At 58.5% G+C, this 27,993-nt stretch overlaps 1 protein-coding gene across 14 annotated transcripts in view; it reads left to right on the forward strand.

Annotated features, from left to right (window-relative positions):
• LOC129051245 (protein FAM182B-like) overlaps window positions 1–27,993 on the forward strand; it is a 272,890-nt gene that overhangs the window by 230,449 nt on the left and 14,448 nt on the right. For 3 of the 14 annotated variants that reach the window (XR_010138130.1, XM_063718477.1, XM_063718479.1), the window contains exon 1: window positions 13,878–14,487. The exons of 6 other annotated variants lie outside the window; for them this stretch is intronic. Coding sequence is in view for 6 of the 8 variants with exons in the window: in XM_063718477.1 (XP_063574547.1) it covers window positions 14,413–14,487 (75 nt within the window). In the remaining 2 variants the exon portion in view is untranslated. Of the gene's footprint in view, window positions 1–12,133; window positions 12,744–13,877; window positions 14,488–17,743; window positions 17,973–19,514; window positions 19,712–27,993 lie in introns of those variants that run through there. 5 more of the 14 variants (XM_063718478.1, XM_063718481.1, XM_063718483.1 and 2 more) reach the window with 4 other exon arrangements.

The following is a 27,993-nucleotide window of genomic DNA, read 5'->3' on the forward strand; positions in this document are numbered from 1 at the left end:
TATCTCACTGGGAGGGGGCCAAAATCGGATCTGAACGGGAGTCCCCAGAACACAGCAGGCGTCCTGAAGCTCCCCTTCCCTCGTTGGAAGACGGCTCAAGGAGATCCTGAGGGCGGGACTGCTGGAGGTTTGGCCCTGGGACACGGAACCGGCTGCCCCCTGTCCCACGGCGTCCCAAGCTGCACCCCGTATCCACACGCCGCTGAGGCGGCAGGGGGAGTCTCGCTGCAGCCGCGCAGAGGGGGCATTATTTAAAGGGGACGCAGCCTGACTGCCAGGAGCGGAGCGCGAGTCGGTCCGGCCAATGCGCATGCGCGAGGCGCGAGCGGCTTCTGCCGTCACAGTGCTTCCCACGGTTGTCTTAGAAACCGGTCCCTGAGGCTCGGCAAAGCAGGAGCCCTCCGTGGCAGTGCTTGGGTGGCGGGGCTCTGAGGCTCCGGCCTGACATCTCTACGGGGACGACGGGAATGTCTCCGGATGCCAGGAGTCGCAAAGGGCCGACCAGGATGAGGAAACCCCAGGCGGAGTCCGGGGGAAGCAGCACGGCATCCCAGCCTCAGGCCTGCCCAGACGCTGTTGGGGTGAGTCTCCCCAAAAGTCGTGCCGCCGTCATCTCGAGGACAGGTCGGCCTGCGTGCCCCTGGGCTGTTCTCTCACCCGAGGGTCGTTCTCGTCGAGAGCAGAACCCCGCAGCCTCAGGGGTTGCCTGGAGGGGTGTGTTTCAATGCCTCTGCTGTATGACTCCGTGTGTGTGTGTGTGTGTGTGTGTGCGCAAAGATGATTTCCCAGTGCGTCAGGGACACACTTCCTGCAGATCCGTGTCATGATTGTATCTCTCTCCAAGCGTCTTTCTGCTTCATTGGGCAGGTCTCATGACCCTGGATTTCTTGGCTTCCATACGTGTCTCAGACAGGGAAGCTTCCTTGTTCTCCAGGTTTCTCCTCATGGGTGGGTGGATTGCCTAGAATGAGCGCTAGGCGACCGTGACTGGCCTTGTCTTCTAGGATAGGTGGTGTCGCATTTCCTCTGCACTTCCTGTCTCATTCTTGAGGGACATCCTCTCCCCTGCTCCTGTGTGGACTGAGTCCCTTGATCTTGTGGCCGAAACGAATGTCAGGGAACCAGAGGGACTGGGCTGGGGCTGGGGCTGGGGCTGGGGCTGGGGCTGCGGCTGGGGCTGGGTGCAGGGGAAGTTGGGTCAGGGCTACCAGGGAGGAGGAGGGTTGCGGGTGGGGCGAATTCTGCAGAAACTTCTTTGCTCCTCTGATAGGCATTTGAAAACCAGCCTAGGGTCAGGCACAGGTCCCCCACCCACCGAATCCCAGGTGTTCTTTGATTTTCCTTGGCATGGACCGAAAGGTCACTTGTTCCCCCCTTCCACTGGCACATACCTGGACACCACCGTTTGTTTCGCCGTCTCCCGATATGCCCCCGGTGACACACATTCACACCATGTGCTGTGGGATACGCCAGTGCCACGCGTGGTCACATGGTCTCCAGCTCGGATTCGCCCCTGTTCCTGCCCGCACGTGTCCTGTAAAGCGCGGTCGGCTTTCCGGGGCCCCAGGGCTTTTAGAAGCGGGGCAGGCCCCTGCTCTTTCGAAGGAGGAGGGAGGCAGAGGGCTGATGGATCAGTGAAGGTTCAGCTGACGCTGCGCCTTGCGACCTGTGGGATCATTCTGTGCTACAGCGAGGCCCTGCCTGCCTCACCAGATGTGGTGAGCCCATCCTATCTCACTGGGAGGGGGCCAAAATCGGATCTGAACGGGAGTCCCCAGAACACAGCAGGCGTCCTGAAGCTCCCCTTCCCTCGTTGGAAGACGGCTCAAGGAGATCCTGAGGGCGGGACTGCTGGAGGTTTGGCCCTGGGACACGGAACCGGCTGCCCCCTGTCCCACGGCGTCCCAAGCTGCACCCCGTATCCACACGCCGCTGAGGCTGCAGGGGGAGTCTCGCTGCAGCCGCGCAGAGGGGGCATTATTTAAAGGGGACGCAGCCTGACTGCCAGGAGCGGAGCGCGAGTCGGTCCAGCCAATGCGCATGCGCGAGGGGCGAGCGGCTTCTGCCGTCACAGTGCTTCCCACGGTTGTCTTAGAAACCGGTCCCTGAGGCTCGGCAAAGCAGGAGCCCTTCGTGGCAGTGCTTGGGTGGCGGGGCTCTGAGGCTCCGGCCTGACATCTCTACGGGGTCGACGGGAACGTCTCCGGATGCCAGGAGTCGCAAAGGGCCGACCAGGATGAGGAAACCCCAGTCGGAGTCCGGGGGAAGCAGCACGGCATCCCAGCCTCAGGCCTGCCCAGACGCTGTTGGGGTGAGTCTCCCCAAAAGTCGTGCCGCCGTCATCTCGAGGACAGGTCGGCCTGCGTGCCCCTGGGCTGTTCTCTCACCCGAGGGTCGTTCTCGTCGAGAGCAGAACCCCGCAGCCTCAGGGGTTGCCTGGAGGGGTGTGTTTCAATGCCTCTGCTGTATGACTCCGTGTGTGTGTGTGTGTGTGTGTGTGCAAAGATGATTTCCCAGTGCGTCAGGGACACACTTCCTGCAGATCCGCGTCATGATTGTATCTCTCTCCAAGCGTCTTTCTGCTTCATTGGGCAGGTCTCATGACCCTGGATTTCTTGGCTTCCATACGTGTCTCAGACAGGGAAGCTTACTTGTTCTCCAGGTTTCTCCTCATGGGTGGCTGGATTGCCTAGAATGAGCGCTAGGCGACCGTGACTGGCCTTGTCTTCTAGGATAGGTGGTGTCGCATTTCCTCTGCACTTCCTGTCTCATTCTTGAGGGACATCCTCTCCCCTGCTACAGTGTGGACTGACTCCCTTGATCTTGTGGCCGAAACGAATGTCAGGGAACCAGAGGGACTGGGCTGGGGCTGGGGCTGGGGCTGGGGCTGGGGCTGGGGCTGGGGCTGCGGCTGGGGCTGGGTGCAGGGGAAGTTGCGTCAGGGCTACCAGGGAGGAGGAGGGTTGCGGGTGGGGCGAATTCTGCAGAAACTTCTTTGCTCCTCTGATAGGCATTTGAAAACCAGCCTAGGGTCAGGCACAGGTCCCCCACCCACCGAATCCCAGGTGTTCTTTGATTTTCCTTGGCATGGACCGAAAGGTCACTTGTTCCCCCCTTCCACTGGCACATACCTGGACACCACCGTTTGTTTCGCCGTCTCCCGATATGCCCCCGGTGACACACATTCACACCATGTGCTGTGGGATACGCCAGTGCCACGCGTGGTCACATGGTCTCCAGCTCGGATTCGCCCCTGTTCCTGCCCGCACGTGTCCTGTAAAGCGCGGTCGGCTTTCCGGGGCCCCAGGGCTTTTAGAAGCGGGGCAGGCCCCTGCTCTTTCGAAGGAGGAGGGAGGCAGAGGGCTGATGGATCAGTGAAGGTTCAGCTGACGCTGCGCCTTGCGACCTATGGGATCATTCTGTGCTACAGCGAGGCCCTGCCTGCCTCACCAGATGTGGTGAGCCCATCCTATCTCACTGGGAGGGGGCCAAAATCGGATCTGAACGGGAGTCCCCAGAACACAGCAGGCGTCCTGAAGCTCCCCTTCCCTCGTTGGAAGACGGCTCAAGGAGATCCTGAGGGCGGGACTGCTGGAGGTTTGGCCCTGGGACACGGAACCGGCTGCCCCCTGTCCCACGGCGTCCCAAGCTGCACCCCGTATCCACACGCCGCTGAGGCTGCAGGGGGAGTCTCGCTGCAGCCGCGCAGAGGGGGCATTATTTAAAGGGGACGCAGCCTGACTGCCAGGAGCGGAGCGCGAGTCGGTCCAGCCAATGCGCATGCGCGAGGGGCGAGCGGCTTCTGCCGTCACAGTGCTTCCCACGGTTGTCTTAGAAACCGGTCCCTGAGGCTCGGCAAAGCAGGAGCCCTTCGTGGCAGTGCTTGGGTGGCGGGGCTCTGAGGCTCCGGCCTGACATCTCTACGGGGTCGACGGGAACGTCTCCGGATGCCAGGAGTCGCAAAGGGCCGACCAGGATGAGGAAACCCCAGTCGGAGTCCGGGGGAAGCAGCACGGCATCCCAGCCTCAGGCCTGCCCAGACGCTGTTGGGGTGAGTCTCCCCAAAAGTCGTGCCGCCGTCATCTCGAGGACAGGTCGGCCTGCGTGCCCCTGGGCTGTTCTCTCACCCGAGGGTCGTTCTCGTCGAGAGCAGAACCCCGCAGCCTCAGGGGTTGCCTGGAGGGGTGTGTTTCAATGCCTCTGCTGTATGACTCCGTGTGTGTGTGTGTGTGTGTGTGTGCAAAGATGATTTCCCAGTGCGTCAGGGACACACTTCCTGCAGATCCGCGTCATGATTGTATCTCTCTCCAAGCGTCTTTCTGCTTCATTGGGCAGGTCTCATGACCCTGGATTTCTTGGCTTCCATACGTGTCTCAGACAGGGAAGCTTACTTGTTCTCCAGGTTTCTCCTCATGGGTGGCTGGATTGCCTAGAATGAGCGCTAGGCGACCGTGACTGGCCTTGTCTTCTAGGATAGGTGGTGTCGCATTTCCTCTGCACTTCCTGTCTCATTCTTGAGGGACATCCTCTCCCCTGCTACAGTGTGGACTGACTCCCTTGATCTTGTGGCCGAAACGAATGTCAGGGAACCAGAGGGACTGGGCTGGGGCTGGGGCTGGGGCTGGGGCTGGGGCTGGGGCTGGGGCTGCGGCTGGGGCTGGGTGCAGGGGAAGTTGCGTCAGGGCTACCAGGGAGGAGGAGGGTTGCGGGTGGGGCGAATTCTGCAGAAACTTCTTTGCTCCTCTGATAGGCATTTGAAAACCAGCCTAGGGTCAGGCACAGGTCCCCCACCCACCGAATCCCAGGTGTTCTTTGATTTTCCTTGGCATGGACCGAAAGGTCACTTGTTCCCCCCTTCCACTGGCACATACCTGGACACCACCGTTTGTTTCGCCGTCTCCCGATATGCCCCCGGTGACACACATTCACACCATGTGCTGTGGGATACGCCAGTGCCACGCGTGGTCACATGGTCTCCACCTCGGATTCGCCCCTGTTCCTGCCCGCACGTGTCCTGTAAAGCGCGGTCGGCTTTCCGGGGCCCCAGGGCTTTTAGAAGCGGGGCAGGCCCCTGCTCTTTCGAAGGAGGAGGGAGGCAGAGGGCTGATGGATCAGTGAAGGTTCAGCTGACGCTGCGCCTTGCGACCTATGGGATCATTCTGTGCTACAGCGAGGCCCTGCCTGCCTCACCAGATGTGGTGAGCCCATCCTATCTCACTGGGAGGGGGCCAAAATCGGATCTGAACGGGAATCCTCAGAACACAGCAGGCGTCCTGAAGCTCCCCTTCCCTCGTTGGAAGACGGCTCAAGGAGATCCTGAGGGCGGGACTGCTGGAGGTTTGGCCCTGGGACACGGAACCGGCTGCCCCCTGTCCCACGGCGTCCCAAGCTGCACCCCGTATCCACACGCCGCTGAGGCTGCAGGGGGAGTCTCGCTGCAGCCGCGCAGAGGGGGCATTATTTAAAGGGGACGCAGCCTGACTGCCAGGAGCGGAGCGCGAGTCGGTCCGGCCAATGCGCATGCGCGAGGCGCGAGCGGCTTCTGCCGTCACAGTGCTTCCCACGGTTGTCTTAGAAACCGGTCCCTGAGGCTCGGCAAAGCAGGAGCCCTCCGTGGCAGTGCTTGGGTGGCGGGGCTCTGGGGCTCCGGCCTGACATCTCTACGGGGACGACGGGAACGTCTCCGGATGCCAGGAGTCGCAAAGGGCCGACCAGGATGAGGAAACCCCAGGCGGAGTCCGGGGGAAGCAGCACGGCATCCCAGCCTCAGGCCTGCCCAGACGCTGTTGGGGTGAGTCTCCCCAAAAGTCGTGCCGCCGTCATCTCGAGGACAGGTCGGCCTGTGTGCCCCTGGGCTGTTCTCTCACCCGAGGGTCGTTCTCGTCGAGAGCAGAACCCCGCAGCCTCAGGGGTTGCCTGGAGGGGTGTGTTTCAATGCCTCTGCTGTATGACTCCGTGTGTGTGTGTGTGTGTGTGTGTGCGCAAAGATGGTTGCCCAGTGCGTCAGGGACACACTTCCTGCAGATCCGTGTCATGATTGTATCTCTCTCCAAGCGTCTTTCTGCTTCATTGGGCAGGTCTCATGACCCTGGATTTCTTGGCTTCCATACGTGTCTCAGACAGGGAAGCTTCCTTGTTCTCCAGGTTTCTCCTCATGGGTGGGTGGATTGCCTAGAATGAGCGCTAGGCGACCGTGACTGGCCTTGTCTTCTAGGATAGGTGGTGTCGCATTTCCTCTGCACTTCCTGTCTCATTCTTGAGGGACATCCTCTCCCCTGCTCCTGTGTGGACTGAGTCCCTTGATCTTGTGGCCGAAACGAATGTCAGGGAACCAGAGGGACTGGGCTGGGGCTGGGGCTGGGGCTGGGGCTGGGGCTGGGGCTGGGGCTGGGGCTGGGTCTTGGGCTGGGTGCAGGGGAAGTTGGGTCAGGGCTACCAGGGAGGAGGAGGGTTGCGGGTGGGGCGAATTCTGCAGAAACTTCTTTGCTCCTCTGATAGGCATTTGAAAACCTGGCGTGGGTCAGGCACAGTTCCCCCACCCACCGAATCCCAGGTGTTCTTTGATTTTCCTTGGCATGGACCGAAAGGTCACTTGTTCCCTCCTTCCACTGGCACATACCTGGACACCACCGTTTGTTTCGCCGTCTCCCGATATGCCCCCGGTGACACACATTCACACCATGTGCTGTGGGATACGCCAGTGCCACGCGTGGTCACATGGTCTCCACCTCGGATTCGCCCCTGTTCCTGCCCGCACGTGTCCTGTAAAGCGCGGTCGGCTTTCCGTGGCCCCAGGGCTTTTAGAATCCGGGCAGGCCCCTGCTCTTTCGAAGGAGGAGGGAGGCAGAGGGCTGATGGATCAGTGAAGGTTCAGCTGACGCTGCGCCTTGCGACCTATGGGATCATTCTGTGCTGCAGCGAGGCCCTGCCTGCCTCACCAGATGTGGTGAGCCCATCCTATCTCACTGGGAGGGGGCCAAAATCGGATCTGAACGGGAGTCCCCAGAACACAGCAGGCGTCCTGAAGCTCCCCTTCCCTCGTTGGAAGACGGCTCAAGGAGATCCTGAGGGCGGGACTGCTGGAGGTTTGGCCCTGGGACACGGAACCGGCTGCCCCCTGTCCCACGGCGTCCCAAGCTGCACCCCGTATCCACACGCCGCTGATGCGGCAGGGGGAGTCTCGCTGCAGCCGCGCAGAGGGGGCATTATTTAAAGGGGACGCAGCCTGACTGCCAGGAGCGGAGCGCGAGTCGGTCCGGCCAATGCGCATGCGCGAGGGGCGAGCGGCTTCTGCCGTCACAGTGCTTCCCACGGTTGTCTTAGAAACCGGTCCCTGAGGCTCGGCAAAGCAGGAGCCCTCCGTGGCAGTGCTTGGGTGGCGGGGCTCTGAGGCTCCGGCCTGACATCTCTACGGGGTCGACGGGAACGTCTCCGGATGCCAGGAGTCGCAAAGGGCCGACCAGGATGAGGAAACCCCAGACGGAGTCCGGGGGAAGCAGCTTGGCATCCCAGCCTCAGGCCTGCCCAGACGCTGTTGGGGTGAGTCTCCCCAAAAGTCGTGCCACCGTCATCTCGAGGACAGGTCGGCCTGTGTGCCCCTGGGCTGTTCTCTCACCCGAGGGTCGTTCTCGTCGAGAGCAGAACCCCGCAGCCTCAGGGGTTGCCTGGAGGGGTGTGTTTCAATGCCTCTGCTGTATGACTCCGTGTGTGTGTGTGTGTGTGTGTGTGCAAAGATGATTTCCCAGTGCGTCAGGGACACACTTCCTGCAGATCCGTGTCATGATTGTATCTCTCTTCAAGCGTCTTTCTGCTTCATTGGGCAGGTCTCATGACCCTGGATTTCTTGGCTTCCATACGTGTCTCAGACAGGGAAGCTTCCTTGTTCTCCAGGTTTCTCCTCATGGGTGGGTGGATTGCCTAGAATGAGCGCTAGGCGACCGTGACTGGCCTTGTCTTCTAGGATAGGTGGTGTCGCATTTCCTCTGCATTTCCTGTCTCATTCTTGAGGGACATCCTCTCCCCTGCTCCTGTGTGGACTGAGTCCCTTGATCTTGTGGCCGAAACGAATGTCAGGGAACCAGAGGGACTGGGCTGGGGCTGGGGCTGGGGCTGGGGCTGGGGCTGGGTCTTGGGCTGGGTGCAGGGGAAGTTGCGTCAGGGCTACCAGGGAGGAGGAGGGTTGCGGGTGGGGCGAATTCTGCAGAAACTTCTTTGCTCCTCTGATAGGCATTTGAAAACCTGGCGTGGGTCAGGCACAGGTCCCCCACCCACCGAATCCCAGGTGTTCTTTGATTTTCCTTGGCATGGACCGAAAAGTCACTTGTTCCCTCCTTCCACTGGCACATACCTGGACACCACCGTTTGTTTCGCCGTCTCCCGATATGTCCCCGGTGACACACATTCACACCATGTGCTGTGGGATACGCCAGTGCCACGCGTGGTCACATGGTCTCCAGCTCGGATTCGCCCCTGTTCCTGCCCGCACGTGTCCTGTAAAGCGCGGTCGGCTTTCCGTGGCCCCAGGGCTTTTAGAATCGGGGCAGGCCCCTGCTCTTTCGAAGGAGGAGGGAGGCAGAGGGCTGATGGATCAGTGAAGGTTCAGCTGACGCTGCGCCTTGAGACCTAGGGGATCATTCTGTGCTGCAGCGAGGCCCTGCCTGCCTCACCAGATGTGGTGAGCCCATCCTATCTCACTGGGAGGGGGCCAAAATCGGATCTGAACGGGAGTCCCCAGAACACAGCAGGCGTCCTGAAGCTCCCCTTCCCTCGTTGGAAGAAGGCTCAAGGAGATCCTGAGGGCGGGACTGCTGGAGGTTTGGCCCTGGGACACGGAACCGGCTGCCCCCTGTCCCACGGCGTCCCAAGCTGCACCCCGTATCCACACGCCGCTGAGGCGGCAGGGGGAGTCTCGCTGCAGCCGCGCAGAGGGGGCATTATTTAAAGGGGACGCAGCCTGACTGCCAGGAGCGGAGCGCGAGTCGGTCCGGCCAATGCGCATGCGCGAGGCGCGAGCGGCTTCTGCCGTCACAGTGCTTCCCACGGTTGTCTTAGAAACCGGTCCCTGAGGCTCGGCAAAGCAGGAGCCCTCCGTGGCAGTGCTTGGGTGGCGGGGCTCTGAGGCTCCGGCCTGACATCTCTACGGGGACGACGGGAACGTCTCCGGATGCCAGGAGTCGCAAAGGGCCGACCAGGATGAGGAAACCCCAGTCGGAGTCCGGGGGAAGCAGCACGGCATCCCAGCCTCAGGCCTGCCCAGACGCTGTTGGGGTGAGTCTCCCCAAAAGTCGTGCCGCCGTCATCTCGAGGACAGGTCGGCCTGTGTGCCCCTGGGCTGTTCTCTCACCCGAGGGTCGTTCTCGTCGAGAGCAGAACCCCGCAGCCTCAGGGGTTGCCTGGAGGGGTGTGTTTCAATGCCTCTGCTGTATGACTCCATGTGTGTGTGTGTGTGTGTGTGCGCAAAGATGGTTGCCCAGTCCGTCAGGGACACACTTCCTGCAGATCCGTGTCATGATTGTATCTCTCTCCAAGCGTCTTTCTGCTTCATTGGGCAGGTCTCATGACCCTGGATTTCTTGGCTTCCATACGTGTCTCAGACAGGGAAGCTTCCTTGTTCTCCAGGTTTCTCCTCATGGGTGGGTGGATTGCCTAGAATGAGCGCTAGGCGACCGTGACTGGCCTTGTCTTCTAGGATAGGTGGTGTCGCATTTCCTCTGCACTTCCTGTCTCATTCTTGAGGGACATCCTCTCCCCTGCTCCTGTGTGGACTGAGTCCCTTGATCTTGTGGCCGAAACGAATGTCAGGGAACCAGAGGGACTGGGCTGGGGCTGGGGCTGGGGCTGGGGCTGGGGCTGGGGCTGGGGCTGGGGCTGGGGCTGGGGCTGGGTGCAGGGGAAGTTGGGTCAGGGCTACCAGGGAGGAGGAGGGTTGCGGGTGGGGCGAATTCTGCAGAAACTTCTTTGCTCCTCTGATAGGCATTTGAAAACCTGGCTTGGGTCAGGCACAAGTCCCCCACCCACCGAATCACAGGTGTTCTTTGATTTCCCTTGGCTTTGACCGAAAGGTCACTTGTTCCCCCCTTCCACCGGCACATACCTGGACACCACCGTTTTTTTCGCCGTCTCCCGATATGCCCCCGGTGACACACATTCACACCATGTACTGTGGGATACGCCAGTGCCACGCGTGGTCACATGGTCTCCAGCTCGGATTCGCCCCTCTTCCTGCCCGCACGTGTCCTGTAAAGCGCGGTCAGCTTTCCGGGGCCCCAGGGCTTTCAGAAGCGGGGCAGGTCCCTGCTCTTTCGAAGGAGGAGGGAGGCAGAGGGCTGATGGATCAGTGAAGGTTCAGCTGACGCTACGCCTTGAGACCTAGGGGATCATTCTGTGCTGCAGCGAGGCCCTGCCTGCCTCACCAGATGTGGTGAGCCCATCCTATCTCACTGGGAGGGGGCCAAAATCGGATCTGAACGGGAGTCCCCAGAACACAGCAGGCGTCCTGAAGCTCCCCTTCCCTCGTTGGAAGACGGCTCAAGGAGATCCTGAGGGCGGGACTGCTGGAGGTTTGGCCCTGGGACACGGAACCGGCTGCCCCCTGTCCCACGGCGTCCCAAGCTGCACCCCGTATCCACACGCCGCTGAGGCGGCAGGGGGAGTCTCGCTGCAGCCGCGCAGAGGGGGCATTATTTAAAGGGGACGCAGCCTGACTGCCAGGAGCAGAGCGCGAGTCGGTCCGGCCAATGCGCATGCGCGAGGCGCGAGCGGCTTCTGCCGTCACAGTGCTTCCCACGGTTGTCTTAGAAACCGGTCCCTGAGGCTCGGCAAAGCAGGAGCCCTCCGTGGCAGTGCTTGGGTGGCGGGGCTCTGAGGCTCCGGCCTGACATCTCTACGGGGACGACGGGAATGTCTCCGGATGCCAGGAGTCGCAAAGGGCCTACCAGGATGAGGAAACCACAGGCGGAGTCCGGGGGAAGCAGCACGGCATCCCAGCCTCAGGCCTGCCCAGACGCTGTTGGGGTGAGTCTCCCCAAAAGTCGTGCCGCCGTCATCTCGAGGACAGGTCGGCCTGCGTGCCCCTGGGCTGTTCTCTCACCCGAGGGTCGTTCTCGTCGAGAGCAGAACCCCGCAGCCTCAGGGGTTGCCTGGAGGGGTGTGTTTCAATGCCTCTGCTGTATGACTCCGTGTGTGTGTGTGTGTGTGTGTGTGTGCAAAGATGATTTCCCAGTGCGTCAGGGACACACTTCCTGCAGATCCGTGTCATGATTGTATCTCTCTCTAAGCGTCTTTCTGCTTCATTGGGCAGGTCTCATGACCCTGGATTTCTTGGCTTCCATACGTGTCTCAGACAGGGAAGCTTCCTTGTTCTCCAGGTTTCTCCTCATGGGTGGGTGGATTGCCTAGAATGAGCGCTAGGCGACCGTGACTGGCCTTGTCTTCTAGGATAGGTGGTGTCGCATTTCCTCTGCACTTCCTGTCTCATTCTTGAGGGACATCCTCTCCCCTGCTCCTGTGTGGACTGAGTCCCTTGATCTTGTGGCCGAAACGAATGTCAGGGAACCAGAGGGACTGGGCTGGGGCTGGGGCTGGGGCTGGGGCTGGGGCTGGGGCTGGGGCTGGGTGCAGGGGAAGTTGGGTCAGGGCTACCAGGGAGGAGGAGGGTTGCGGGTGGGGCGAATTCTGCAGAAACTTCTTTGCTCCTCTGATAGGCATTTGAAAACCTGGCTTGGGTCAGGCACAAGTCCCCCACCCACCGAATCACAGGTGTTCTTTGATTTCCCTTGGCTTTGACCGAAAGGTCACTTGTTCCCCCCTTCCACCGGCACATACCTGGACACCACCGTTTTTTTCGCCGTCTCCCGATATGCCCCCGGTGACACACATTCACACCATGTACTGTGGGATACGCCAGTGCCACGCGTGGTCACATGGTCTCCAGCTCGGATTCGCCCCTGTTCCTGCCCGCACGTGTCCTGTAAAGGGCGGTCAGGTTTCCGGGGCCCCAGGGCTTTCAGAAGCGGGGCAGGTCCCTGCTCTTTCGAAGGAGGAGGGAGGCAGAGGGCTGATGGATCAGTGAAGGTTCAGCTGACGCTGCGCCTTGAGACCTAGGGGATCATTCTGTGCTGCAGCGAGGCCCTGCCTGCCTCACCAGATGTGGTGAGCCCATCCTATCTCACTGGGAGGGGGCCAAAATCGGATCTGAACGGGAGTCCCCAGAACACAGCAGGCGTCCTAAAGCTCCCCTTCCCTCGGTGGAAGTCGGCTCAAGGAGATCCTGAGGGCGGGACTGCTTGGGGTTTGGCCCTGGGACAGGGAACCGGCGGCCCCCTCTCCCACGGCGTCCCAAGCTGCACCCCGTATCCACACGCCGCCGCGGCTGCAGCTGGGGCCTCGCTGCAGCCGCGCAGAGGGGGCATTATTTAAAGGGGACGCAGCCTGACTGCCAGGAGCGGAGCGCGAGTCGGTCCAGCCAATGCGCATGCGCGAGGGGCGAGCGGCTTCTGCCGTCACAGTGCTTCCCACGGTTGTCTTAGAAACCGGTCCCTGAGGCTCGGCAAAGCAGGAGCCCTCCGTGGCAGTGCTTGGGTGGCGGGGGTCTGAGGCTCCGGCCTGACATCTCTACGGGGTCGACGGGAACGTCTCCGGATGCCAGGAGTCGCAAAGGGCCGACCAGGATGACGAAACCCCAGGCGGAGTCCGGGGGAAGCAGCACGGCATCCCAGCCTCAGGCCTGCCCAGACGCTGTTGGGGTGAGTCTCCCCAAAAGTCGTGCCGCCGTCATCTCGAGGACAGGTCGGCCTGCGTGCCCCTGGGCTGTTCTCTCACCCGAGGGTCGTTCTCGTCGAGAGCAGAACCCCGCAGCCTCAGGGATTGCCTGGAGGGGTGTGTTTCAATGCCTCTGCTGTATGACTCCGTGTGTGTGTGTGTGTGTGTGTGTGTGTGCAAAGATGATTTCCCAGTGCGTCAGGGACACACTTCCTGCAGATCCGTGTCATGATTGTATCTCTCTCCAAGCGTCTTTCTGCTTCATTGGGCAGGTCTCATGACCCTGGATTTCTTGGCTTCCATACGTGTCTCAGACAGGGAAGCTTCCTTGTTCTCCAGGTTTCTCCTCATGGGTGGGTGGATTGCCTAGAATGAGCGCTAGGCGACCGTGACTGGCCTTGTCTTCTAGGATAGGTGGTGTCGCATTTCCTCTGCATTTCCTGTCTCATTCTTGAGGGACATCCTCTCCCCTGCTCCTGTGTGGACTGAGTCCCTTGATCTTGTGGCCGAAACGAATGTCAGGGAACCAGAGGGACTGGGCTGGGGCTGGGGCTGGGGCTGGGGCTGGGGCTGAGGCTGGGGCTGGGGCTGGGGCTGGGTGCAGGGGAAGTTGGGTCAGGGCTACCAGGGAGGAGGAGGGTTGCGGGTGGGGCGAATTCTGCAGAAACTTCTTTGCTCCTCTGATAGGCATTTGAAAACCTGGCTTGTGTCAGGCACAAGTCCCCCACCCACCGAATCACAGGTGTTCTTTGATTTCCCTTCGCTTTGACCGAAAGGTCACTTGTTCCCCCCTTCCACCGGCACATACCTGGACACCACCTTTTTTTTCGCCGTCTCCCGATAAGCCCCCGGTGACACACATTCACACCATGTGCTGTGGGATACGCCAGTGCCACGCGTGGTCACATGGTCTCCAGCTCGGATTCGCCCCTGTTCCTGCCCGCACGTGTCCTGTAAAGCGCGGTCAGCTTTCCGGGGCCCCAGGGCTTTCAGAAGCGGGGCAGGTCCCTGCTCTTTCGAAGGAGGAGGGAGGCAGAGGGCTGATGGATCAGTGAAGGTTCAGCTGACGCTGCGCCTTGAGACCTAGGGGATCATTCTGTGCTGCAGCGAGGCCCTGCCTGCCTCACCAGATGTGGTGAGCCCATCCTATCTCACTGGGAGGGGGCCAAAATCGGATCTGAACGGGAGTCCCCAGAACACAGCAGGCGTCCTAAAGCTCCCCTTCCCTCGGTGGAAGTCGGCTCAAGGAGATCCTGAGGGCGGGACTGCTTGGGGTTTGGCCCTGGGACAGGGAACCGGCGGCCCCCTCTCCCACGGCGTCCCAAGCTGCACCCCGTATCCACACGCCGCCGCGGCTGCAGCTGGGGCCTCGCTGCAGCCGCGCAGAGGGGGCATTATTTAAAGGGGACGCAGCCTGACTGCCAGGAGCGGAGCGCGAGTCGGTCCAGCCAATGCGCATGCGCGAGGGGCGAGCGGCTTCTGCCGTCACAGTGCTTCCCACGGTTGTCTTAGAAACCGGTCCCTGAGGCTCGGCAAAGCAGGAGCCCTCCGTGGCAGTGCTTGGGTGGCGGGGCTCTGAGGCTCCGGCCTGACATCTCTACGGGGTCGACGGGAACGTCTCCGGATGCCAGGAGTCGCAAAGGGCCGACCAGGATGAGGAAACCCCAGGCGGAGTCCGGGGGAAGCAGCACGGCATCCCAGCCTCAGGCCTGCCCAGACGCTGTTGGGGTGAGTCTCCCCAAAAGTCGTGCCGCCGTCATCTCGAGGACAGGTCGGTCTGCGTGCCCCTGGGCTGTTCTCTCACCCGAGGGTCGTTCTCGTCGAGTGCAGAACCCCGCAGCCTCAGGGGTTGCCTGGAGGGGTGTGTTTCAATGCCTCTGCTGTATGACTCCGTGTGTGTGTGTGTGTGTGTGTGTGTGTGTGCAAAGATGATTTCCCAGTGCGTCAGGGACACACTTCCTGCAGATCCGCGTCATGATTGTATCTCTCTCCAAGCGTCTTTCTGCTTCATTGGGCAGGTCTCATGACCCTGGATTTCTTGGCTTCCATACGTGTCTCAGACAGGGAAGCTTCCTTGTTCTCCAGGTTTCTCCTCATGGGTGGGTGGATTGCCTAGAATGAGCGCTAGGCGACCGTGACTGGCCTTGTCTTCTAGGATAGGTGGTGTCGCATTTCCTCTGCACTTCCTGTCTCATTCTTGAGGGACATCCTCTCCCCTGCTCCAGTGTGGACTGACTCCCTTGATCTTGTGGCCGAAACGAATGTCAGGGACCCAGAGGGACTGGGCTGGGGCTGGTGCTGGGGCTGGGGCTGGGGCTGGGGCTGGGGCTGGGGCTGGGGCTGGGTGCAGGGGAAGTTGCGTCAGGGCTACCAGGGAGGAGGAGGGTTGCGGGTGGGGCGAATTCTGCAGAAACTTCTTTGCTCCTCTGATAGGCATTTGAAAACCAGGCTTGGGTCAGGCACAGGTCCCCCACCCACCGAATCCCAGGTGTTCTTTGATTTTCCTTGGCATGGACCGAAAGGTCACTTGTTCCCCCCTTCCACTGGCACATACCTGGACACCACCGTTTGTTTCGCCGTCTCCCGATATGCCCGCGGTGACACACATTCACACCATGTGCTGTGGGATACGCCAGTGCCACGCGTGGTCACATGGTCTCCACCTCGGATTCGCCCCTGTTCCTGCCCGCACGTGTCCTGTAAAGCGCGGTCGGCTTTCCGGGGCCCCAGGGCTTTTAGAAGCGGGGCAGGCCCCTGCTCTTTCGAAGGAGGAGGGAGGCAGAGGGCTGATGGATCAGTCAAGGTTCAGCTGACGCTGCGCCTTGCGACCTATGGGATCATTCTGTGCTGCAGCGAGGCCCTGCCTGCCTCACCAGATGTGGTGAGCCCATCCTATCTCACTGGGAGGGGGCCAAAATCGGATCTGAACGGGAGTCCCCAGAACACAGCAGGCGTCCTGAAGCTCCCCTTCCCTCGTTGGAAGACGGCTCAAGGAGATCCTGAGGGCGGGACTGCTGGAGGTTTGGCCCTGGGACACGGAACCGGCTGCCCCCTGTCCCACGGCGTCCCAAGCTGCACCCCGTATCCACACGCCGCTGAGGCTGCAGGGGGAGTCTCGCTGCAGCCGCGCAGAGGGGGCATTATTTAAAGGGGACGCAGCCTGACTGCCAGGAGCGGAGCGCGAGTCGGTCCGGCCAATGCGCATGCGCGAGGCGCGAGCGGCTTCTGCCGTCACAGTGCTTCCCACGGTTGTCTTAGAAACCGGTCCCTGAGGCTCGGCAAAGCAGGAGCCCTCCGTGGCAGTGCTTGGGTGGCGGGGCTCTGAGGCTCCGGCCTGACATCTCTACGGGGACGACGGAACGTCTCCGGATGCCAGGAGTGGCAAAGGGCCGACCAGGATGAGGAAACCCCAGGCGGAGTCCGGGGGAAGCAGCACGGCATCCCAGCCTCAGGCCTGCCCAGACGCTGTTGGGGTGAGTCTCCCCAAAAGTCGTGCCGCCGTCATCTCGAGGACAGGTCGGCCTGTGTGCCCCTGGGCTGTTCTCTCACCCGAGGGTCGTTCTCGTCGAGAGCAGAACCCCGCAGCCTCAGGGGTTGCCTGGAGGGGTGTGTTTCAATGCCTCTGCTGTATGACTCCGTGTGTGTGTGTGTGTGTGTGTGCGCAAAGATGATTGCCCAGTGCGTCAGGGACTCACTTCCTGCAGATCCGTGTCATGATTGTATCTCTCTCCAAGCGTCTTTCTGCTTCATTGGGCAGGTCTCATGACCCTGGATTTCTTGGCTTCCATACGTGTCTCAGACAGGGAAGCTTCCTTGTTCTCCAGGTTTCTCCTCATGGGTGGGTGGATTGCCTAGAATGAGCGCTAGGCGACCGTGACTGGCCTTGTCTTCTAGGATAGGTGGTGTCGCATTTCCTCTGCACTTCCTGTCTCATTCTTGAGGGACATCCTCTCCCCTGCTCCAGTGTGGACTGACTCCCTTGATCTTGTGGCCGAAACGAATGTCAGGGACCCAGAGGGACTGGGCTGGGGCTGGGGCTGGGGCTGGGGCTGGGGCTGGGGCTGGGGCTGCGGCTGGGGCTGGGTGCAGGGGAAGTTGCGTCAGGGCTACCAGGGAGGAGGAGGGTTGCGGGTGGGGCGAATTCTGCAGAAACTTCTTTGCTCCTCTGATAGGCATTTGAAAACCAGGCTTGGGTCAGGCACAGGTCCCCCACCCACCGAATCCCAGGTGTTCTTTGATTTTCCTTGGCATGGACCGAAAGGTCACTTGTTCCCCCCTTCCACTGGCACATACCTGGACACCACCGTTTGTTTCGCCGTCTCCCGATATGCCCGCGGTGACACACATTCACACCATGTGCTGTGGGATACGCCAGTGCCACGCGTGGTCACATGGTCTCCACCTCGGATTCGCCCCTGTTCCTGCCCGCACGTGTCCTGTAAAGCGCGGTCGGCTTTCCGGGGCCCCAGGGCTTTTAGAAGCGGGGCAGGCCCCTGCTCTTTCGAAGGAGGAGGGAGGCAGAGGGCTGATGGATCAGTCAAGGTTCAGCTGACGCTGCGCCTTGCGACCTATGGGATCATTCTGTGCTGCAGCGAGGCCCTGCCTGCCTCACCAGATGTGGTGAGCCCATCCTATCTCACTGGGAGGGGGCCAAAATCGGATCTGAACGGGAGTCCCCAGAACACAGCAGGCGTCCTGAAGCTCCCCTTCCCTCGTTGGAAGACGGCTCAAGGAGATCCTGAGGGCGGGACTGCTGGAGGTTTGGCCCTGGGACACGGAACCGGCTGCCCCCTGTCCCACGGCGTCCCAAGCTGCACCCCGTATCCACACGCCGCTGAGGCTGCAGGGGGAGTCTCGCTGCAGCCGCGCAGAGGGGGCATTATTTAAAGGGGACGCAGCCTGACTGCCAGGAGCGGAGCGCGAGTCGGTCCGGCCAATGCGCATGCGCGAGGCGCGAGCGGCTTCTGCCGTCACAGTGCTTCCCACGGTTGTCTTAGAAACCGGTCCCTGAGGCTCGGCAAAGCAGGAGCCCTCCGTGGCAGTGCTTGGGTGGCGGGGCTCTGAGGCTCCGGCCTGACATCTCTACGGGGACGACGGGAACGTCTCCGGATGCCAGGAGTGGCAAAGGGCCGACCAGGATGAGGAAACCCCAGGCGGAGTCCGGGGGAAGCAGCACGGCATCCCAGCCTCAGGCCTGCCCAGACGCTGTTGGGGTGAGTCTCCCCAAAAGTCGTGCCGCCGTCATCTCGAGGACAGGTCGGCCTGTGTGCCCCTGGGCTGTTCTCTCACCCGAGGGTCGTTCTCGTCGAGAGCAGAACCCCGCAGCCTCAGGGGTTGCCTGGAGGGGTGTGTTTCAATGCCTCTGCTGTATGACTCCGTGTGTGTGTGTGTGTGTGTGTGCGCAAAGATGATTGCCCAGTGCGTCAGGGACTCACTTCCTGCAGATCCGTGTCATGATTGTGTCTCTCTCCAAGCGTCTTTCTGCTTCATTGGGCAGGTCTCATGACCCTGGATTTCTTGGCTTCCATACGTGTCTCAGACAGGGAAGCTTCCTTGTTCTCCAGGTTTCTCCTCATGGGTGGGTGGATTGCCTAGAATGAGCGGTAGGCGACCGTGACTGGCCTTGTCTTCTAGGATAGGTGGTGTCGCATTTCCTCTGCACTTCCTGTCTCATTCTTGAGGGACATCCTCTCCCCTGCTCCTGTGTGGACTGAGTCCCTTGATCTTGTGGCCGAAACGAATGTCAGGGAACCAGAGGGACTGGGCTGGGTCTGGGGCTGGGGCTGGGGCTGGGGCTGGGGCTGGGGCTGGGGCTGGGGCTGGGTGCAGGGGAAGTTGGGTCAGGGCTACCAGGGAGGAGGAGGGTTGCGGGTGGGGCGAATTCTGCAGAAACTTCTTTGCTCCTCTGATAGGCATTTGAAAACCTGGCTTGGGTCAGGCCCAAGTCCCCCACCCACCGAATCACAGGTGTTCTTTGATTTCCCTTGGCTTTGACCGAAAGGTCACTTGTTCCCCCCTTCCACCGGCACATACCTGGACACCACCGTTTTTTTCGCCGTCTCCCGATAAGCCCCCGGTGACACACATTCACACCATGTGCTGTGGGATTCGCCAGTGCCACGCGTGGTCACATGGTCTCCAGCTCGGATTCGCCCCTGTTCCTGCCCGCACGTGTCCTGTAAAGCGCGGTCAGCTTTCCGGGGCCCCAGGGCTTTCAGAAGCGGGGCAGGTCCCTGCTCTTTCGAAGGAGGAGGGAGGCAGAGGGCTGATGGATCAGTGAAGGTTCAGCTGACGCTGCGCCTTGAGACCTATGGGATCATTCTGTGCTGCATCGAGGCCCTGCCTGCCTCACCAAATGTGGTGAGCCCATCCTATCTCACTGGGAGGGGGCCAAAATCAGATCTGAACGGGAGTCCCCAGAACACAGCACGCGTCCTGAAGCTCCCCTTCCCTCGGTGGAAGTCGGCTCAAGGGGATCCTGAGGGCGGACTGCTGGGGGTTTGGCCCTGGGACAGTGAACCGGCGGCCCCCTCTTCCACGGCGTCCCAAGCTGGACCCCGTATCCACACGCCGCCGCGGCTGCAGCGAGAGCCTCGCTGCAGCCGCGCAGAGGGGGCATTATTTAAAGGGGACGCAGCCTGACTGCCAGGAGCGGAGCGCGAGTCGGTCCAGCCAATGCGCATGCGCGAGGCGCGAGCGGCTTCTGCCGTCACAGTGCTTCCCACGGTTGTCTTAGAAACCGGTCGCTGAGGCTCGGCAAAGCAGGAGCCCTCCGCGGCAGTGCTTGGGTGGCGGGGCTCTGAGGGTCCGGCCTGACATCTGTACGGGGTCGACGGGAACGTCTCCGGTTGGCAGGATTCGCAAAGGGCCGACCAGGATGAGCAAACCCCAGGCGGAGTCCGGGGGAAGCAGCACGGCATTCCAGCCTCAGGCCTGCCCGGACGCTGTTGGGGTAAGTCTCCCCAAAAGTCGTGCCGCCGTCATCTCGAGGACAGGTCGGCCTGCGTGCCCCTGGACTGTTCTCTCACCCGAGGGTCGTTCTCATCGACAGCAGAACCCCGCCGCCTCAGAGGTTGCCTGGAGGGGTGTGTTTCAATGCCTCTGCAGTATGACTCTGCGTGTGTGTGTGTGTGTGTGTGTGTGTGTGTGTGTGTGTGGGTGTCTCTCATTCTCTCTTCTCTCTCTGTCTCTCAGTCTCTGTGTCTTTCTTTCCCTCTCTCTGTCGGTTAGTGTGTGTGTGTGCCCTTGTGCGTGTGTGTCTTTGGCCGAATGTGCCCTGTGCACCACAAAGCGATTTCTGGCATATCGGCCTGTCTTTGCTGAGCCTCTTTCTGCGTCTCTGCCTGGGTCATGAGGCCGGTTGTTAATCGTTTTCTCCACCGTCGATCTGCTTTGTGTGTGTGAAGGCCTGACCCACGTGAGGAGATGCATCCGGTCCCGGAGCAATTGAAATCTCATCCCCAACATGGGTTGCCTCTTTTCTAAATTCAAGATGACCACACAGCAACCAAGGAAAAGAGCCCCACAGGAGCTCTTTGTCCTGCAGTAGGGGAGCAGACCCACATCAGAGAAGATGGTTGTATCTTTTCACGGCTCTTCTCTGAGAAATGAAACCAAACCACGATACCGTGTAGAAGAAGCAGCCGGGAATGGGAGATGGCAACTTTCCCTGTCACTGGAACGCTGGCGTCTCTGGACAAGCCAACCTTCTAGAACCCCTCCCCTTATGCCCGCGGATGTTGCATGGTGCTGTATCCTGCCTCGGCTCTGGCCTTTGCTCTGTCCTTCCTCTTGCTCCTTCTTAGCTGTCCTCCCTCTTGCTCTGCCTCCCCTGGCCTAGATGCCTATCTCTCTTGCCTAATGTGTTCCCTGTCTGTCAGGGACTTCCCAGTCCTTGACTTCCCAGTCTGTCAGGGAGACACTTCCTGAAGATCCCTGTCATGATTGTTTCTCTCTCCAAACCTGTTTCTGCTTGATTAGGCAGGTCTGATGACCGTAGAACTCTTCGCTTCCATAAATTTATCAGGCAGGAAAGCTTGCTTGTTTCCATGTTTTCCCTCATGGGTTGGTGGAATGCCTAGAATGAGCGCCAGGCGACCGTGAATGGCCTTGTCTTCTTGCACGGATCGTGTCGCATTTCCTCTGTACTTCCTGTCTCATTCTTGAGGGACATCCTCTCCTCTACTCCTGTGTGGACTGGCTCCCTAGATCTTTTGGCTGTACCGAATGTCAGGGAACCAAAGGGACTTGGCTGGGTCTGGGTCTGGGTCTGGGTCTGGGGCTGGGGCTGGGTCTGGGGCTGGTGCTGGAGCTTGGTGCAGGGGACGTTTTGTGAGGGCTACCTGGGTGATGGAGCTTTGGCGGTGCGGTGAGTTTTGCAGAAACCTGTTTGCTCCTCTGGCATTAATTTCAAAATGTGGCTCCAGTCAGTCACAGGCCCCCTCCTCGTTCCCGGGTATTCTTCAATTTTCCATTGCTGTGATGGAAATGTCACTTTTTACCCCCTTCCACTGGGCACATATCTAGACACCACGGTTTGGTTTGGTGTTGCCCCACATTCCTCTGGTTACACACATTCATGCCATCTGCTGTGGGATGGGCCAGTGCCACGCGTCATCGCATGGTCTCCACCTGGGATTTGTCCCTTTTCCTGTTTGCACGTGTCCTGTAAATTTCTGTCGACTTCCGGAGCCCCAGGGCTTTTAGAAGCCGGGCAGGCCAGTGCTCTTTCAAAGGAGGAGGGAGGCAGAGAGCTGTTGGATCATTGAATTTTGAGCTGACGACACGCCTTGAGACCCATGGGATCATTCTATGCTGCAACAAGGCCCTGCCTGCCTCACCAGATGTGGTGAGCCCATCCTATCTCACTCGGAGGGGGCCAAAATCGGATCTGAAGGGGAGTTCCGAGAACCCAGCAGGCGTCCTGAAGCTCCCCCTCCCTCGGTGGAAGTCGACTTAAGAAGGTCCGGAGGACAGGACTCCTGGCGGTTTGGCCCTGGGACAGGACACCCGCGGCACCCTCTCCCAGGCTGCCCCAAACTGGACCCCGGATCCAGTCGCTGCGGAGGCTTCAACAGGAGCCCCTCTGCTACCGCGAAGTTGCCATTGTTTAAAGGAGCAGCAGCCTGACTTCCAACACCAGAGCTTTAGTCGGCCCAGCCAATGTGCCTCAGCAAGGCTGTAGCTGACTGTCTCTTCACAGTAATTTCCACTGTTGTCTTAATATCAAGTCCCTGAATTTTAGCATAGCAGGAGTTCTCCATGGCTGTGCTTCGGTGAAGGGGCTTCGTGCCTCCGGCCTGTCTTGCAGGAGTTTTAATACCCTTCCCATTCTGCGCTGGCTCCTTGCTAGGACCAAGATGACGGCATCCCCGCCAAGGACAAAGGCCTCACAGGTGCTCATTGTCCACCCGCAGGAGTGTGCCCACAGACCTTCAAGAAGACGGTTCTCACTCCTCTCGCCCTTTGCCCTCATTGAGAAATCTACCCAAAGCTATACACTGGGATGGAGAAGGAAGATGGCAACAAGATGGGGCAAGCATGTCTGTCACTCAAACACTGGCCTTCCTCGCCAAGTCACCCATTTGGCACTTTTTCCTGGATGCTAGTGATAGTGGCATTGTGTTGTGACATTGGCTCTGCTCTGTCCTCCTTCTTGCTCTGTCTGCCCAGTTCCTGTGAAGCCTAGAGGCTTCTTATTCTGGCTCCATGTCTTCAACAAAGAACACTTCCCAGTCCATTAGGGAGAAATTTCGTTGGGGTCCCTTTTATGATTGCTTCCTTCTTCAAACCGATTTCTGGATGATAGGGTGTGATGATCCTGGAGTTCTGGGCTTCCGTACCTGTCTTGGACAGGGAAGCTCCCTTGGTCTGCATGTCCCAAGTAATTGCTTCATGGTAAGTCCAGGAAGAGCGGGAAGCAACCCCACCATGGCTGACCTTTGCCTTCAAGGAAAGTTAGTGTTACATCCCACTTGCCCTTCCTCTCTCATTCCTGAGGGCCATCCGGTTCCTCTGCTCCTGGGGAAAGTGCCTTCAGGCACCGAATCTTTTGGCTGCCACGGATGTCAAGGAGCCAAAGGGACTGGGTTTTGCTGGGTGCAGGGGAGGTGGCGTCAGGGGTACCTACCGGTGGCAGGATGTCGGTGTGGTGTAGTTTGTCGAAACCTCTTGGCCCCTCTGGCAGTCATTCCTGAATGTGGCTTGGACTCAGGCACAGGCCCTGTCTCACAGCTTTTCTGGTGTGCTTGGCTTTTCCTTGGCTTTGTGTGGGAGGTCCCAGTGACCCACCTGCGCACACCTGGACATCACTATCCATCTCAGCGTCGCCCCATACGGCAATCAAAGACACACACTGACTCCATCTGTTCTTGGGGAACATTAGTGCCACGTGTTGTCACATTAGCTCCATCTTGGACTCGCTTCTGTCTGTCCTTGCACATGCCGCGGAAAGAGGTGTCGGGATGCCAGAGTCCCGGACCTTGGAGATGAAGTCAGGCCACTGCTCCACCTAGGAAGGAGGGAGGCAGTGGGCTCATAGGTCAGTGCATTTTCAGCTGACAGTACGCCTTGCAGCCCTTAGGATCTTTCTGTGCCCCAGCGAGACCCTTCCCGCCTCACTGCATTGTAACCCCATTCCTGATCACCCCGTGCGATCCATAGTCAGATCTGAAGAGGAGTCCAGAGAGCCCAGCCGCACCCTGAAACTCCTCCTCCACAGGGAACCGAAGAAGAAGACCGATCAAGAAGTTCCTGATGACAGGACCTCTATGGGTCCAACCCTTGGGTCTCCCGCAGGACCCTCTCGTAGTCCTCTTCCCACCCGCGGCCTCGGACTGCGCTGCCGCCGCCACCGCTGCCCCGGTCCCCTCAGCCGCGCGTCGCCGCCATTTTTTAAAGGATCAGCAGCCTGACTCTCCGGAGCAAGCGGAGATTCGGCCTCGCCAGTACGCAAACGCAAGGTCTGAGCCTCCGCTTTGGTCGTAGTGATTGCCACCTTTGCCCGGGGATGGGTCCCTGAGACTTTGCGAAGTAGGAGCTCCGGTGTGATAGTGCGTCAGAGTCGGGTCTGAGAGCAGTCCTGGCCAGGGCATTAACAGGATGGTCTCCGGAGCCTGGGATTCTCGGAGGGTCGACCATCAGGAAAAAACCTCAGAAGGAAGAAACCTCAGGCGGATCGCCAGTGCGGCAGCGCGAGATCCCAGCCTCAGGCCTGGATTCGGGGAGGGTCGACGAGACCCCTATCCCAAACTTCACTTCACCCACCGCCGCCCCAGTCCCCGCAGCCGCCGCTCCGGGATCATTTTTCTTTTCTTTCTTTTTTTTTTTTTTATAGTCGGAGTCTCACTCTGTCACTCAGTCGAGTGCAGTGGCGGGATCTCAGCTGACTGCAAACTCTGCCGCCCAGATTCAAGTGATTCTCTTGCCTCCACCTCCCGAGTACCTAGGACTAGAGGGATTAGTCAGAGTCGGGGCTAAGACCAGTCCTGGCCAGGGCATCAACAGGATGGTCTCTGGAGGCCGGGATTCACGGAGGGTCGTCCAGGAGGAAGAAACTGCGGGCGGAGGGCCGGGGAAGCAGCGCGGGATCCCAGCCTCAGGCCTGCACGGACGGTGTGCCAGTGAGTCTCTTCAAAAAAGGAGAGGTTTGCTTATGTGTCCGTGGGCTGCTCTCTCACCAGTGGGTTGTAGTCGTGGAGAGCAGAACCCAGAAAATTCAGGGGCTGCCTGGAGGTAGGTGTTACCGTGCCACTGCTGTATGTCTTTGTGCGTTTGTGTGTGTGCGTATGTATCTCTCTTGTTTCTCTCTCTCCCCTTTCTCACTCATTTGCTCTGTGTCCGTCTGTGTGTGCGTGTGTGTGTGTGTGTTGGGACACATGTCCCCTGTGCGCCAGAGGTCGGTATCTTCTACGTCCGCCTTTCTTGTGGTCAGCCTCTCCTCGCCTCTCTGCCTGGCTTGTGTGGCCGGTTGTTAGTCATTTTTCAGGTGGCTCCAGTTTAGGTTTGTGAAGGTCCAGATGAAGTGGGGAGCTGCATCTCTCTAGTAAGAATTTAAATCACCTCCCCACCCTGAGAGGCCTCTTTTCTAGGATTAAGGCCTCCACCCCACAGTCAAGGATAAAAGCCTCACCGGAGAGGTCATTGTCTACCCGCAGGAGCAGTGCGGAGCGACCTGAAAGAAGATGGTTCTCGTTCGTCTCTCTCTTTCATTTTCTTGAGAAATCTAGCCACAGGGTAACACAGGTTTTGAGAGGATGGGAACGGGACGTGGCAAGGATCTGTGAGTGTGCAGGCTGTGTTTCACATATCATTAAACATAGTCTAGTGAGGGTTCTGCAGATAGCTGGCGTTTAAGTTTGTTTTATTGAATCAAGGAAAAGAAAAAATGCTGAGAAAAAAATGACACATCTTGCCTGCCAACCCATCTGACTGTTACAAATTTAATAGAAATTTTAATTTATCTTCAATTGTAAAGGTCCTTGGCAGTGATACCTAATTTCCTAAGATAGCCTTGCTTTATATTGTATGATTAAGATGTCATGCATATCAGAGTATCTGGAAATTCTTCCCAACGTCCTTGACATGGGTGATTAATCACATTCCCAAAATAACATACCAAAATGAATAACAAAATCTTTTTAAGTTGTGGTTGCTTCATGCACAAAACATTTCATGTGTGTCTGGCACTCATCCGGGCACAGATTTCATCTTAACCTAAGTATTGAAATGCTTGTGCCGTTTGATTAATTTTTCTATGTAAATACTTTGATAATAAGCTACATTGAGGCTGGGTGCAGTGGCTCACACCTCTAATCCCAGTTCTTTGGGAGGCTGAGGCCAGCGGATCACAAAGTCAGGAGATCAAGACCATCCTGGCCAACACGGTGAAACGCTGTCTCTTCAAATATACAAAGAATTAGCCAGGTGAGGCCAGGCTCTGGCTTATGCCTGTAATTCCACACTTTGGGAGGCTGAGGAGGGTGGATCACCTAAGTTCAGGAGTTCGAGACCAGTCTGCCCAACATGGCAAAACCCTGTTTCTAATAAAAATACAAAAAATTAGCCGGGTGTGGTGGCAGGTGCCTGTAATCCCAGCTACTCGGGAGGCTGAGGCAGAAGAATCCCTTGAACCCAGGAGGCGGAGGTTGCATTGAGCTGAGATCATGCCATTGCACCATGGGTCCTCGGTGACAAGAGTGAAACTCTGTCAAAAAAAAAAAAAAAAAAACCTGATCTATACGAAAAACACAAAAATTAGACCCTGAAGGTCACGTCCAAATGAGAAAGACATTGTTTGGCTCAAGACATTGTTAGTCTGCACTAAGGAATAGTGCAGACTGGACAAGTGAGGTGACTGACACCTGTAACCCCAGCACTTTGGGAGGCCGAAGCTGGTGGATTACCTGAGGTTAGGAGTTGGAGACCAGCCTGACCAACATCGTGAAACTCCATCTCTACTAAAAAAAAGTTCATGAAAATTAGCCGGCTATGGTTGTTCATGCCTGTAAATCCCAGCTACTTAGGAGGCTGAGGCAGGAGACTCGCTTGAACCCGGGTGGCAGAGGTTGTGGTGAATGGAGATCACACCACTGCACTCCAGCCTGGCAACAAGAGTGAAACTCTGTCTCAAAAAACAGAATAGTGCAGAGTAAGAGCAGATTTATGTATGTATGTATGTATGTATGTATGTATGTATGTATGTATGTATTTTCAGAGTAGCAGGGAATCTGGAATTTTGGATGAAATGTCTGTTTCCAGAAGCTGAAAATGCTCTCAAATGGAAAATTCAGGCTAGCCTCTATCAAGCTTCTCCTTGTTCTATGTGTGAATAGCATGGGACAGAGGGAACAGCTTGAGCCAAGGCAGGATGGTGGGATGGGACAGATGGCCAGGGCTGCTGCACTGGGGGCCGTAGTGGAGAATTTGGCTGGAAATGCAGGTAGGACCAGACCATGAAGAGTCTCAAACACAGACCTGAGGACTCTGACCTTTATCCTGGGGGTGGCAGGAAACCATGTTATGTGAAGGAACAAGGCTGTTTCTCCCTCAGCACTAGTGCAAAGAAAGGCCAGGGAGGCCCTCAGTGGAAACTTGCTGCTGGATTTGTTGATGTGCCTTTTCTCCTGCCTGCAGTAGGGTCAGAATGGCCTGGGGTACCGCACACTTCCTGCCAGGAATAGAAGGCCCCACAGCTATAGCACCCCTCTTCCCTTTAGTTCTTTGGAAGGATGAGCAAACTATTCAGCCTCTCTGAGCCTCAGTTTTCTCATCCATAAAATGAAGACAGTACACCAACCTCGCAGGTCACAAGGATGTTATGAAATTTGGTGAGCACAGCATAGCGGGTGTATTTTTGGGTCCTATTATTACATGTGAACCAAGTTGCCTTGTAGAAAAGGCACAGGCTCAGAGGACTTGTGTTTCAATCCCACTATGCCCCTGTAATGCCCACCTCTCAGGGATGATGGAAAGATTAAATTCACGGAGATGATGCTTGTGCAGCATCTGATACCCAGCAGATGCCTAAGAACCTAACCTACCACCCACCTGAGCAAGCACAAGCAGTCCTGCTCCTCCTGCAAGCAGTGGAGATGCTGCCAACAACTCACCTTATAACACTGCTCCTCCTCCCTCTCTGCAGGGGGCATTTTGTAGGCCTCAGTCGCTGGGCTTGCTGTCCTCTCACCTGCCACTCAGCGCGGGGCTCAGGGCATGCATTCTTCACCTTTGCAAGAAGCTTCTCTATGCATCCCTGTCCCCAGGCTTGCTGAGTGCATTCACCTATTGTCTTATTTATAATCAGGACAGACTTGCTCCCCACTGTGTAGATGAGGAAATGGAGACCTAGAAAGGGAAGGAAAGACCAACACTCTGAGCACCTGCAATATGCCTGAGGCAATGTACCCATTAGCTCTGCTTCACAGCAGCCCAAGAGGGAGGTATTATTCTTCCCCTGTGTAAATGTGGGTGTTGAGGCTCAGAGAAGGGCAGTGACTTGTCCAAGGTCACATAGCAAGCAAGCGTCCGTGGCTGAGGGCAAACCCAGGTCTTTCTGACTTCAGAGTGTGGGATTTAGAACAAATATTTGCAACGTGAGGTTGACAGATCCATCCCCTACTGCTGTTCCAAGGACCAGATGGGGTCATAAGTGTGTGAGTACCTGACATGGTGCCCAAGGACAGGGAGTAGAAGCAGAATCCCATCCACCTCCACCTAATCATACAGAGAAGAGAG

Source organism: Pongo abelii, chromosome 19, assembly GCF_028885655.2.
Source record: "Pongo abelii isolate AG06213 chromosome 19, NHGRI_mPonAbe1-v2.0_pri, whole genome shotgun sequence".
Taxonomy (NCBI): Eukaryota; Metazoa; Chordata; class Mammalia; order Primates; family Hominidae; genus Pongo; species Pongo abelii.